The following is a 13,906-nucleotide window of genomic DNA, read 5'->3' on the forward strand; positions in this document are numbered from 1 at the left end:
GATGTGTCCTGGCCCAGAGGAGTGAAGCGTATTTTCTTCCCAAGCAAACTGGGTGCCTGGCCCTCTTTGCCCGGGGAAAGGTTCCTGAATGCATGGGAGGTCATTGTGGGCTAAGGTGTTATGACTCAACTCGGGGACCAGGCTGCAGGAGAAGTGGATAAGAAAAGTCAGCCATTTTACTCTCTGAGACCATCAAGCTTTCTGATCCAAGGCAGGGAACATCCTTTTTTTTTTTTTAATTTTTTTTTTTTCTCTATCCAAAATATATTGTCACAGATCAAGGAAAATAAAGAGCCTCAGGAGACAGGGTAATATTTGTATACAGAAATCTGGTTTGGTACATTGGGCAAAAGTTATGCAAATAAATAGTTGTTACCCATTTTCTTCTTTTCTTCTGAAACTAAGGCCTGAGAACACTGTTTGGGCATTGTATGACACTTTCTATGTGGTAGGTGAGTATAGAGGACAATTTAAATCCAAAAGAGGGGCTGGGCGCAGTGGCTCACACCTGTAATCCCAGCACTTTGGGAGGCCAAGGAGAGCAGACCACCTGAGGTCAGGAGTTCCAGACCAGCCTGGCCAACGTGGTGAAACCCTGTCTCTACTAAAAATACAAAAAATTAGCTGGGCGTGGTGGCACATGCCTGTAATCCCAGCTACTTGGGAGGCTGAGGCAGGAGAATCATTTGAACCTGGAGGCGTAGGTTGTAGTGAGTTGAGATGCCTCCATTTCCCTCCAGCCTGGTGGACAAGAGCAAGGCCGAAACTTTAAAAAAAAAAAAAAAAAAAGGCCGGGCGCGGTGGCTCAAGCCTGTAATCCCAGCACTTTGGGAGGCCGAGACCGGTGGATCACGAGGTCAAGAGATCGAGACCATCCTGGTCAACATGGTGAAACCCCGTCTCTACTAAAAGTACAAAAAATTAGCTGGGCATGGTGGCGCGTGTCTGTAGTCTCAGCTACTCAGGAGGCTGGGGCAGGAGAATTGCCTAAACCCAGGAGGCGGAGGTTGCGGTGAGCCGAGATCGCACCATTGCACTCCAGCCTGGGTAACATGAGTGAAACTCCGTCTCAAAAAAAAAAAAAAAAAAAAAAAAATCTATTAACAGGGAGGGACTTGGAGGACTCAAAGATTTGTGTCCCTACTGGGAACCAGGTCTTCCACCCTAAAGGAACCCTCTTGATGCTGGAACCCCAGGCTCTCCTGGCAGCACCAGCCAAATGTCACCACGTGGCTTTCAATGAACATTTGTTCACTCACCATTGTCTCGTGCCTGGAATGACCTTTGTTTACCACATGAAAATATGTTCCTAGGAAGCCCTACAGGGTAAGTTTTATGTGGCTAAGGGAAGGAGTTTAAGTAGAGCTAGTGGGCCCACTGGCATTCCCTGGAGGGGAGCCAGGGGTCTTAAAGTCTGTGTAACCTTTCCATTTTACAAAGGTGAACCCAAGGCCCAGAGAGGTTAGGTGATTTCCCCCTAGCTGCACGGCCAGCTGTTCAAGTTTCCTGAAGTAAATGAGCTACAGTATGTGCACACTTTGCAACCCATAGCAATCTATATAGATGTTTTTTGTTTGTTTGTTTGTTTTGTTTTGTTTTTTTAGTTTATATAGATGTTTATTATTACTACAGCTGCTGGTGCCACCCTGGAAACATTGCACCCCCAACACAAAACTAGCACGATTTAGAGAATTCCATCTTCCCGCTCCCACCCCCTACACCAAATAGTACCAGAACAATCAGGTTCTGCTATTGCTACAATTCTGACCATGTTCCATGCCCTACGTCTTTCACAGGCACCCCGTAACTGTAGTTTATTCTTTTATTGCATGAATTTTCCATAAATTCCATCCCAAATTTTTGTTCCAGTTGACAAAGATCGTATCCATCTACTTTTGTCTCACATTAAATACTTTGTTAGAAGACTCTATTTTATTATATGACTCTATTTTTGAGTCAAAACTGATATCCTGTGGCCAATCTCTAGAAATGTGTCACATTTAAAATGGGTAAAGATCATGTATAGAATTTATGTTGCCCTTTTCCTTTTCCTTCCTTCCAATTTTAGTGTCTGTAGACATCTTTTGGACACACAGACCAAAATGCCTACCTTTCGGGATTAATGAAGAAGAGGCTTTATTCCGCATCCCCTTTAAGTTACACAGGTGAGTGGCAAGCCCGGGTCGGTTCTTGAGTTCTTACCCGGAGCTGCGCTCTCCCGTCCCTTTACTGGAAGCGTTGGCCTTAAGGAGCTTGGACATTTCCAAGGGAAGTGAAAATCTGCAAAGCCGCCCTCCACCAAGTAAGGGTCTGTGCCCGGAGAGTCGTCGGGTTACACATATTGAAATCAGCTCCTTGCCTTTCAACTCTTCTTGGCCTTGCCACTGTGATTGGTTTTGTTTTGTGTGTGTGTTTTAACGAATTCGTTAGTAAAATATTAGTTGTTCACCCTGAAATCTCCCCTAACCACTTCTGTACCCCGCTGACGCTCGCTAGGCTCTCCCCGGGCTGTCCCTTCCCTGGAGCCGGGGCCAACGTCAGCGCGCGGTGATTGCCGCGCGCGCTGGAGTCCACGCGGCCGGGGCTCCTCTCCCGCCTCTGGCTCACTAGAGGCCAGAAAACGGAAACCCAGGGCATGCCGCTGTTTGAGAAAAAAGAGAACTGCCCTGCCCGACTTCGGCCGCCACAGGTGAGTCGCTCGCGCGAGCAATGGCTTCTGTGCAGAGCTCCTCCGGAAGGGGAGAGTCAGAGCCGTGCGCAGCTTTGGTCGGGGATCTTCCCAGCCCGGCGTTCACGCCCCGCGTCCTGTGCTCACCCTCGCGGCTGCTTGTGCTCAGGTGTTTCGGAAGAGGCGCCGCAGCCAGCTCTCTGTCCCCTTAGCTCCAGCTCCTTCTAAAGGGACAGACTCAGCGTCTGCCCCCACCTGCACCCCTTCCCGCAGGAATAAACCATTTTCCGGACCAGCTTTGAACTGTTGAAATGTAACTGTGTAATTGGAGACACCGGAGTCGTGTCTGGGAGGTTCTGAGCTCTTCTACACTCATGCTAAACTGCGGGAACTCAGCTCTGGTGGGCTCAGTCATCTCATGTGAGCTCCTTTACATAAAGAGCATAGACTCTGCATTAGGGACCTTGTTTATCTTTTCTTTTCTTTTTTTTGTAGACACGGGATTTCACCATATTGGACAGGCTGGTCTCGATCTCCTGACCTCGTGATCCTCCTGCCTCGGCCTCCCAAAGTGCTGGGATTACAGGCGTGAGCCACCGCGCCTGGCTCAAAGCCTGGTTTATCTAAGCGTGGGGTTTACTCTCATGGTTGGGACAGGGTGCCCTGACTACTGTGGGTTATTCTGAGTCTTAGGCCTAGCCTGTGGTATTTGGATCCTGGGTCAGAAAATCCTCTTCAACAAGCAGCAAGTTATTGTGTGTGTCAGGAAATCCCCCAGGTTACCCTGGCTAGAGAGAGGCTGGTGTCTGGGCTGGGCCCAGCACCCCACCATTGCTGAGGGGTCCCAAAGAACAGGAGTGAGCCATGGAACTGTCTTCATGGTGTGCACCCAGCGCTCCTACACCCAGAGAAGCTGTCTGGACACAATGCCAGGGACACTGGTAGCACAGCCTCCTTTCCTGGCACCTGCCTCACTACCACCTTTTTTCCTTCAGCCTTACTACAGCAGGAAACACCTGTGAGATGGGAACGGCAAAAGGGCTCCCTTGCCTAAAATTCCTAGTGCTCCAGGAGCGATTGATTTCTATAGAGTATCAGCCCCAGAACCAAGGGTGCAGCCACGCAGCTCTTTAGGGAAAGGTTTCCCTGCTGCTGCTGCTACTCCTGGGCACGGTTGGTGACTAATGGAAGCTCTTGCCTTCAAAAGGGCCACCTTGGCCTTAGCCTCTTACCTTGTCTATGTTGGAGAGACCACGGATATTTCGTTTCTTCTCTGCCAATAGAAGCCTAAGTAGTGTTTGTTGGGGCTCTTTACACCTTCAGTGTGTGTATGTGAGCGTGCAAGGGAGAGAGGGCAGTCGGGATTGGTAGAATGTGGTGGGCTCCTCCGCAGGATGCACTTTCCCCCAGTGGCCAGTCTGGCTGCTGGTCCAGGAAGCTGCCCAGCCTAATCGGGCTCTGAAGCTCCAGGGCTAACGAGCAAAGATTTCTACGGGCATTTCTCTCCGTTTAATCGACACTGGAATCTTGCTTCATTCTGGGGTCCAAATACCCAGCACTGCTCAATGAACGTTATTATTTTAATAACTGATGGGCTTCCCGGGACAGTGAAGCCAACTCCCACGAGCCGACCTCCGGGAGAAATCTTCAAGCCCGTCCAGCTTGGACGCCCCCCCGCCATTTAGGAGCGATGACTGCAGCTATTCCACCCGTCCCCACGGGGCACCTTCCCAACGCCAGCCCTTCGGAGGGTTCTCCCCGGCCCACCGCCTCCCTGCCGCGGTTTCCCCGGCGCCCCGGGCCGGACCCAGGCCGTCGTTTGGCTTTCCTTGCTCCCGGTCCGCTCCCCTAGTGCTCAAGAGAGAGAAAGCTGCTTCTGCTCACATGTAAAGGTCGGGTGCAGCAAATGAGGTGGGAAAAGGAAAAAAAAAAACAAAAACAGACAAACCGCTGTGGCATAAAAGGATTCCTTTTCCGTCCGTTTTGCTTTGCAGTTCGGGCTTAGCAGAAGGTGGGGAGAACTGGATAAACACTTTGGAATACACAAAGGTTGGGGGGGTGGTGTCGGCAGGTCGCAAAGGGAGTGAAGAATTGAAGCAGTGAGCTGGATAAATCCAGGGCAAAGCACTAAACAATATGGATATTTTGGCAACGCGTGCGCGTGCGGGTGGGCGGACAAAAGGTCTCATTACTTGTATGATTGCCTCAATTCCCTACTTCCTTTGTGCACGTGTGTGGACGCTGTTCCAGGCCGGAGTCCGCCTCCCGCCCAGGACACAGAGCTCCGGGCAGTGGCCCCAGCGCGTCCCGTGCTGTGTCCCGGGTCCTAGGCCCGCGCGGCTCCTACAGCTTGGCGGGGTCGGCGCAGAGGAGGTCTGCGAGGCGCAGGCCGCTGATCTTCTTTACCTCGCCCAGAGCGGTGCGTAGCTCCTGCGCGGGCGGGCAGAGCAGCCGGCGCGCCAGCTCACGTGGCACCGCAGCCCGGTCGCTGAGACGCGCGGCGAGGATGAAGGGGAAGCCGAAGCGCGCGCGGTACTGCGCGTTCAGCTCCGCCAGCCTGAGCTGCTCGTCCGGGCCCAGGCTCGTAAGGCCCGCGCCGCTGTGCTCCCGCTGCGACTCGGCCGTGAGCGTGCCCTGCTGCAGGTCGCGGCCCGCCAGGTCTGGGTGGCAGCGCAGGATGCCCTCCTGGCCTGCGGAGAAGCACAGACACAGGCGGGAGCGCATCACCGCGCCTGCTCCGTACCACGCACTCGAGAGGGCGCGTAGGCCGAGCCCGGCACCCCGCTCCGCCCCGCCCCAAAGAAGGCTGCGGGAGGGTGAAGGAGGGTCCCCAGGCGGTAGCGTCGTGGCGGCGCAGGGGCGCCCAAGGCGCCCGCCCCTCTAACAAGTCCTGGACCCTGCGCCTCTAGGTCCTCACTACATTCGTTCAGGACCAGAATCCAGGGGCGGGGCGGGAAGTGACACGTTTGTCTTTTGAGACCTTGGGTCGAGAAGAGCGGAGGAGAGGGCGGCCGCTGCGGCTCGGAATTTACGACTAGGTCGGGAGGGAGCAGAGACGCGATAAGGAGCCTGAGCTTTTCCTATCTTTCAAAGTCCTTTGCTCTCAGGGGGGGCTTTGATGTCGAAAGGGGCCGGACGCAAGGGCCTGAAGACTTCCTGCAAAAGCCTTGGAATGGGTTTCGTTCTGCTCCTAGGGAGAAGGGGCAGGGGCGGGGTGCATCCACAGGGATAACATCCATGGAGCTCGGCAAATAAATGCCCCGGATTTTGTGACCCTAAGTGTGAGTTCTGGATTTGTGGAAACAAATCCAAAGAGCCTTGAAGATGATTAACTGCAAAGAAACCCACCTCTAGCCAGAGTTCCACAGCCCTTTGAATGAAAGTGGCTTTCCTTTATTTAGGAAATTGCACCCACCCATCCCCCATCGGCCCGGGGCTTATTCCCCTTCTCCAACTGTAGAACCCAAAGAGATCCCAGAGAACAGCGTTTACTTGAAGGACAGTTTCGCATAATCTCCTAGGCCTAAAATTGGAAAACTCTGGTGAGTTACCTGCGATTTTCAGTCCCGGGGATTTCCCGGGGTTAGCGCTGGGCGATCGTTCATCTTGCTCAGCTCTCTAAAGTGAAAATTAGAATCCTCCGTGGTGAGGCAAGATTCCAGATATGGTGAGCAGGGCGCCATGATTTGTAAAATGCGGGTGACACCTAGCTTGCTGAATAGTTGTGAGAATTAGAGACAATTCATTTCCTTAAAACACATTGCCTAATACCTAGTAAACAGAAACAGTCATTTTTAGTTGTAGTAAACCCAGTGGAACTGGACTGAGGTGCCTCAGAAAGTACCTGTCTCTGTTTCTCAGTAAAGCGGTTGTCCGCTTCTGGTGCTGGGAATAGGCGTGGAGCGCTGTTGGAAAAGGCGCGCATGTTAAACACCATTCAATAAATTATATCTCAATGAAGCTGAAAATTAAACCCCTTGTGAGGTAGATGGACGTCCTCTTCCTCAAACTTATAGTTTCTGTCTAATAAAAGGATGATTGATATTGCATCATCTAATTCATGAACTAATGTCCTGAAGGACAGGGAGAACTGAGGGTAACATCCCCGTGTAAGAGAGGTTTCAATGAAGGCTCAGAAGGAGCTAGTCACCTGCCTAGGGTCACTCACCACACTATGCCTAGACCCTCCACTCCAGATCACAGGCGTTTTCAGGGCGCGGCTGCCGCTGCAAGGTTAGGGAAAGTTCAGAACAAAACTTTAATCACCAGTAATGTCATCCCTCTAACACCACTGTTTTTTGGTTTTGAGGTTTTTTTCGAGACAGCTCTGTGGCCCAGGCTGGAGTGCAGTGGCGCGATCTCAGCTCACTGCAACCTCTGCCTCCCGAGTTCAAGCGATCCTCTCGTCCTGGCCTCCGAAAGTGCTGGGATTACAGGTGTGAGCCACCGAGCCGGCCTAACACCACTGTGGTAGAACCCCTCCCGTCGCTGCCCCGCCTGGCGGCCACTGCAAACAGGAACGGTTCTTTCCCGCATTCCGCGTCCAGTCCCGTCCGGGTGGTGCGAAAATGTTAGAGTTAAATTTCCCACCTGGGGCAGCAGCCGCAGCCCTGTGTCCCGGGTTGGTTGTGCCACACGGCCACTTGCCAGGCCTGGGGAACCGAGCTCAGCCCCTGCCCGATCCCCTCCGCGCTCATCCAGGCCCAGAACCGCAACCTGCCCAAGCGACGGGGAAGGGGGAAACTGCGAATCCTGGGCGGCTGGACCTCCCGCGCCTCCTCCACAGGTGTTCAACGTTTCAGTGCAGCCACTAGATCCCCCGCCCAGTCAGAGGATTTCCCTTCCCCCCATCGCATGCTGTCTGGAGGATCAACCCAAGCTGCAGGGGAGGTGGTCACTGGTGGGAGGCCCGGGCGCGGGGTCTCTCCTTTTGCCGCCCCCACCAGGCTCCCCAAGCAGGCCGCGCAGCAGAGGGAGGCGGCGGCGCCCCGCAGGCCAGCCCCGCGCATGCCCGAGCCCCCTTTTGCCCTCGGTGCCCTGGCATCTTGCTTCTCACTCTCTAGTTTGTCTCCCGCTTTGAAACATCGCCCGGGGTTAATGTTTGCCTAGAACTGAGCATGAGTTTTCCACTCTTGCAGCGGCGAGAAGAGAAAAGGCGCAGAGGAACAAGCAGAGCAAAGGGCAGAAGAGACTAAAAAGGAGAAACTGGAATTTACTCTCTCTATAAACTCTCTCTCTCTCTCTCTCTCTCTAAACTAACTCTACCCCCTGCCCCGCCCCCGGCGGCGCCTAACAAGAAAAAGGCATGGGGAATCAGGTAGAGGATGGTAGCTTAGAAGCAGCAGAGCCTGGCCTCACCTGGCGAGATATCCCATCTTCATTGCCCCAAACCACTGGACCCTTGGGTATACTGGGAATATCGCCTACTGTGCCTTCTGGCCTGCAACAACAAATTATGTCTCAATGAACCTGAAAATCTCAATGAAGCTCCCTGCCAGCGTCGGCATGCTATCCCTAAGCTGCACCTGTGAGACCCAGTGGGAGGCTGGAGACTGGTGAAGTAGGTGCCATCTCTCCACCTCCAGCCCTCAGTGTCCCTACGTGGAAGTCCAGGCGCCAGCCAGATCAGTCAGGCAGCCCGTGGTTCTCTGGGAATCTAGGTGCTTCCTGTTCTTCAGTCTTTCCTGAAATTCTGGACTTACCTCCTAAGACATTTGCGCATTGCATCTAGAGGTGCAGATATGGATGGATGTGTGTTATTTGCTGGGACCATAGGACCTGAATATTTGCACCTAGAAGAATTCCTGGCACAGAGCACACACTCATTGTTCCATGGGAGAGGAACAGGGTAGGCAATTGTGCCTGTGGAAGCCCAGAATCCCATAATAATCCAACTGCTTTCCCTGTCCATACCCAGTGATGTGTGGGTGTGTTCTTACTCCCGGTACAATGGATAATCTGTTCTTCCTATGGAAGGCCAACCCCTCCATTCGTATTCTTGAAGCAACTTCTCCTTTCCTCTCAAAGACTTTGCTTCTGCAATTTCAAATATCTATTTCTCCATCCCCAAACCATTTACCCTTATCGATGTACAAACATGCCTTAGAATCACTCATCCCATAAACAGTATTAAAGTTCTCCTTTGATTCCCTGTTGCCCTCTTGTTTTTCCCTATTTCTCTGCTCTTCCTTACAGAAAAGGCCTTAAAGGAGTTGTCTTCTGGTCTTTCCAGTTCTCACCCCCCTTTCCAGGCTCACTCTGTCAAGCTTGGAGCCCCTCCACCAACCCATCTGCACTGATTAAAGACATCTTGCCTGGGTCCCAAGACCAGTGCCTGACCTCTTCTTTCTCAGCCTCTTCAGACCATGTCACCTGGTGGGCCCTCTCTCCTTAAAAAATGACTATCACTTTCCCTCAGAGACACCCCTGACTTACTTTCATCTTGCTGTGCCAGACAGGACTAGCATGGAAGTACCATGCTAGTATGGGATTAGCATGGGATTCAGTACCCACATCTTGTCCCTTCACTACTTACACCAATGTACTTTCTGAGTGTCCTCAGCCAGTCCTAGGGTTGGAAATGCCATCCATTCTTTGATGACACCCAGATATAGTTGAGCCCTCAGTGTTTCACCAAGCTCCTCTGTTTTGATGCAACTGAGCAGTCAGCATTTTCATTTGGATGATTTTTTGGTATCTCAGACTCAGCAAGCTCCTTCCTCCATCCTGTCTTCTCAACTCCAAGTCTTTCTCCCCTCAGAAAATGGCACCACCACCCACCCAGCTGCTCAGACTGAAAACTTAGGAATGATCCTTCATTCAGCTTTGTTTCTGTTCTGCCTTCTGCCATCAAACCCATTTTTTTTTAAATCCTGTTGACTCCAACTATAAGCCCCATTCTGAGAGCCCAGCCGCATCTCTCCATCTCTGCTGCCACAACCATAATCCAAGCAACCTCATCTTACTGCTGCAGTGCCCCTCAACCCAGCCCCCGCATCTGATATAGCCCCTACATCACCATCCTAAAGCATAAACCCCAGTGACCCACTGCAAACAGAGAAGCGAGTTCCTTATTAAACCTAAGCAGCTCTACGTGATCCGGCCCTTGTTGCCTCTTCTTCCTCACGTCCCTCCACTCCTTACTATTTTCCAACCACCTTGCTCTTTCTGTGCCCCCAAAATGTCAAGTTCATCCTGGTCTCAGATTTTTGTTGTTGTTGTTGTTCTTGAGACAGAGCCTGGTCCTGTCACCCAGGCTGGAGTGTAGTGGTGTGATCTCGGCTCACTGCAGCCTCCACCTTCCGGGTTCAATTGACTCTCCTACCTCAGCCTCCTGAATAGCTGGGATTACAGATGTGTGCTACCATGCCCAGCTAATTTTGTATTTTCAGTAGAGACAGGGTTTCGCCATGTTGGCCAGGCTGGCCTCGAACTCCTGACCTCAAGTGATCCACCCACCTCAGCCTCCCAAAGTGCTGGGATTTCAGGCATGAGCCACCACAGCCGGCCAGGTTCTTTTTCTAAGAGTGGCCTCATCCTAGATTTCAGTTACTTATTTCTCATCCTTCGGTCTTAAATTTCAACTTCCTAAGAAAGACCTCCATTATTACATATTTTCTGCCATATTACACATATTTTTTCTGAGAACTTCTAGAAGCTGAAATAATGGTATTTTTAATGTTAATCCTGTCTCTCTTCACTAGAATATAAGCTCGTTTAAGGCAGGGACTTGTCTTGGTCACTGCTCCCCATTCCCAGTGCTCACAACAATGCCTGGGGCACAGTAGGTACTCGGTAAGTATTTTTTGAGCAACACAGTACTTTTGGTAAGAAGTGGGTTTTTTTGTTTTTTGTTTTTTTTGGCTGAATTAACAAACCAATTTTAATAGCTTGATCCAAAACCTATATTATCATAGCCTATAAGGAACTTATTAATATCCAGCTCCATTCATTCACAAAAATGTTGTTTAATAAGCATAAAGCAATAAATTGTGGCATTACTATAATTCTGAAATGCACAGAAATGCACATTTTTTTTTGAGACAGGGTTCTTGCTCTGTCATCCAGGCTGGTGTGCAGTGGTGCGATCATGGCTCACTGCAGCCTCAACCTTCTGGGCTCAAGTGATCTCCCACCTCAGACTCCCAGAGTGCTGTGATTACAGGTGTGAATCACTACAGCCAGCAGAAAGGCAGTTAATTAATTCTTACGAAAGTTGTATTGCTCTTTAATTTTATAACACAAATCCGTACTGAATTTATTCAGGTTAGTGCATGTGTGTTTCAACTGTCTTCGCTTTACTAATTGTCAGTTCTCTTGCCTGGAAAACCTTTACCTTATCTTCAATCTATAGGAACTGATTGGCTGGAGAAGGTACTTTGCCCGGTAGCACTAGAGTTCAATAGTAATCCTGGACTGCCATCTACTGGCCGATGATCATCATAGCAGACCCTAAATGGACTCAACCTTAGTCTAGAAACCCAATTTCTTTTTCTTTCTTTTCCTTCCTTCCTTCCTTTCCTTTTCTTTCTTCTTCCTTCCTTCCCTCCCTCCCTCCCTCCCTCCCTCCCTCCCTCCCTCTCTCTCTCTTTCTTTCTTTCTCTCTCTTTCTCTCTCTCTCTCTCTCTCTTTCTTTCTTTTGACAGAGACTTGCTGAAGTGCAGTGGTGTGATCTCGGCTCACTGCAGTCTCCACCTCCCAGGTTCAAGCGATTCTTCTGCCTCAGCCTACCTACAGGCAAGCACCACCATGCCCAGCTAAGTTTTGTTTTTTTAGTAAAGGTGGGATTTCACCATGTTGGTCAGGCTGGTTTCGAACCTCTGACCTCATGATCCGCCCACCTTGCCCTCCCAAAGTGCTGGAATTACCTGCGTGAGCCACCGTGCCTGGCCCCAATTTTGTTTTCTATTAATAGTGGAGGATTTCCTTCAGTCACCAAAACAAACACGTGACTAAGTAGACCACTGTATCCTGAACGTCTCTCTAAGGTCCCTTAGTTTTAGGATTCAAAGAATCTATTTCACCCACTTTGTTTCTTACCATCCAAGGGTTTACCCTTGAGTGTAATAAATCTCATTTTATTGGTTTTTTGATAAAAATTAAAATTATATGTACTTACGGTATGCAATTTGATGTCTTCATACATGTATACATTGTGAAATGATGAAGTGAAGCTTTTTAATGTATCTATCACCTCACGTATTTATCATTTTTTGGTAGTAAGAACACTTAAAATCTACTCTTTTGAAGTGGGGCAAGGTGGCTCATGTCTGTAACCCCAGCACTTTGGGAGGCCAAGGTGGACAGATCACTTGAGGTCAGGAGTTTGAGACCAGCCTGGCCAACATGGTGAAACTCCGTCTCTACCAAAAATACAAAAATTAGCCGGGTATGGTGGCAAGTGCCTGTCATCCCAGCTACTAGAGAGGCTGGGGCAGGAGAATCGCTTGAACCCCAGAAGCGGAGGTTGCAGTGAGCTGAGATGGCACCACTGCACTCCAGCCTAGGTGACAGAATAATACTTGCCTCAATTTAAAAACAAAAGTAAAGCCTATTCTCTTCACAATTTTCAAGTATACAATAGATCATTATTGACTATAGTCACCATGCTGTGAAATAGATCATTTTATTTGATTATTTAAACAATAAAACATGGGGTCTGGGGCATCAAGCATTTATGTTAATCAAATACATTAGCAGATAAATGGATGAAAACTCTAAAAACTATTTCTAGACTTTGTTCTGATTGTCTGGAAAAAGGCTTCAAAGCCCGTTGGGTTGATTCCCAGGTCTGCCACTTTCTTCACAAGCTGTTGGGTTGACTCTCAGGGTTATTAGAATTCCAGTCCTGTCACTTTCTAGCAGTGTGTCCTTGCTCAAGTTACTTAATCTCTGTGTGTCTCAGTTTTCCCATCAGTAAAAATGGGGGCAATAATAATACTATTCCTTATTTTACAGGGATATTGGAGGATTCAAGGGGTTAACGAGTGCAAAGTTTTTGGAAAAGTGCCTGAAACACACCAGTAGCAAAAGTTCAATAAATTTTCACTATTTGTTGTAGTTGTTGTCACCATTGGTAACATCACTTATCGACTGTCCCTGAGACGATAAGATTAGGAGCAGCCGCCGGACAGCCTTGAGGCTCCCAGCTGCACCAGAGACAAGTGCAGAGCCGAGATGCAGGCTCCATCACAGGGCGCTCCTCCCCAGACCCATGTCTCCCGCAGACGCCAGCAACCGTCCAGGGGCCCAAACCCCCTCCAGCCATCTTACCCACTGACCTACCACCAAAGTCGCTACAGTTAAAATGTGTGTGTGTGGTGGGGATGTAATACCAGAATCCTCGTCTTTCAATATCACCTTAGACACTTTCATGCATTCATTCAGCAAACCTTGATCAAGTCCTAATATCCTGTTCACTCTGTGATCTGGGATTCTGACACTAGCCAGGAGACAGAGGTTTCATCAAGTCACGGGGGCATCAAAACAAGCTTCAGGAGTGGGGAAGCCCACACCCACACCCCATTGTGCTCAGGGCCTTGACTGGATTGGCCCATAACTAGAACCTATGGCCAGATGGGCTGGAGGAATTGTTGGTAAGAAATAAGATGAAAATGGAGGAATTTTTATGTTTTTATCAAAGTTACAGACACAGAGTAATAAACCCAAAAAAATATGTGTTAAATAACTGGCCAAACTTAAGAAAAATAGATGTAAATTATTCATACGATCCTAGCTTTCTCTCTCAGCACGCTTCGTCCTCAGCCTCACCACTCTTTTGGGTACTAAGACAATCATGGGGGGCTGGGTGCGGTGGCTCACACTTGTAATCCCAGCACTTTGGGAGGCTGAGGCTGGCGGATCACCTGAGGTCGGGAGTTCGAGATCAGCCTTGACCAACATGGAGAAACCCCATCTCTACTAAAAATACAAAACTTAGGCCGGGCGCGGTGGCTCAAGCCTGTAATCTCAGCACTGTGGGAGGCCGAGGCGGGTGGATCACGAGGTCAAGAGATCGAGACCATCCTGGTCAACATGGTGAAACCCCGTCTCTACTAAAAATACAAAAAATTAGCTGGGCATGGTGGTGCGTGCCTGTAATCCCAGCGACTCAGGAGGCTGAGGCAGGAGAATTGCCTGAACCCGGGAGGCGGAGGTTGCGGTGAGCCGAGATCGCGCCATTGCACTCCAGCCACTCCAGCCTGGGTAACAAGAGCGAAACACTGTCTCAAAAAAAAA

The 13,906-nt window shown here is 50.0% G+C and overlaps 1 protein-coding gene across 2 annotated transcripts in view; it reads right to left on the minus strand.

The window, feature by feature from the left end:
* Positions 1 to 4,619: 4,619 nt before the first annotated feature.
* URAD (ureidoimidazoline (2-oxo-4-hydroxy-4-carboxy-5-) decarboxylase) overlaps positions 4,620 to 13,906 on the minus strand; it is an 11,348-nt gene continuing 2,061 nt past the window's right edge. The window contains exons 2-3 of one of the 2 annotated variants that reach the window (XR_004273846.1): positions 6,220 to 6,439; positions 5,275 to 5,358 (exon numbers count right to left, since the gene is read on the minus strand). Coding sequence is in view for 1 of the 2 variants with exons in the window: in XM_032294386.1 (XP_032150277.1) it covers positions 5,012 to 5,358 (347 nt within the window). In the remaining variant the exon portion in view is untranslated. Of the gene's footprint in view, positions 5,359 to 6,219; positions 6,440 to 13,906 lie in introns of both variants that reach the window. The other variant, XM_032294386.1, reaches the window with a different exon arrangement.

The sequence above is a fragment of the Sapajus apella genome, unplaced genomic scaffold (assembly GCF_009761245.1).
Source record: "Sapajus apella isolate SASKATOON/1434 unplaced genomic scaffold, GSC_monkey_1.0 scaffold32, whole genome shotgun sequence".
Classification (NCBI taxonomy): domain Eukaryota; kingdom Metazoa; phylum Chordata; class Mammalia; order Primates; family Cebidae; genus Sapajus; species Sapajus apella.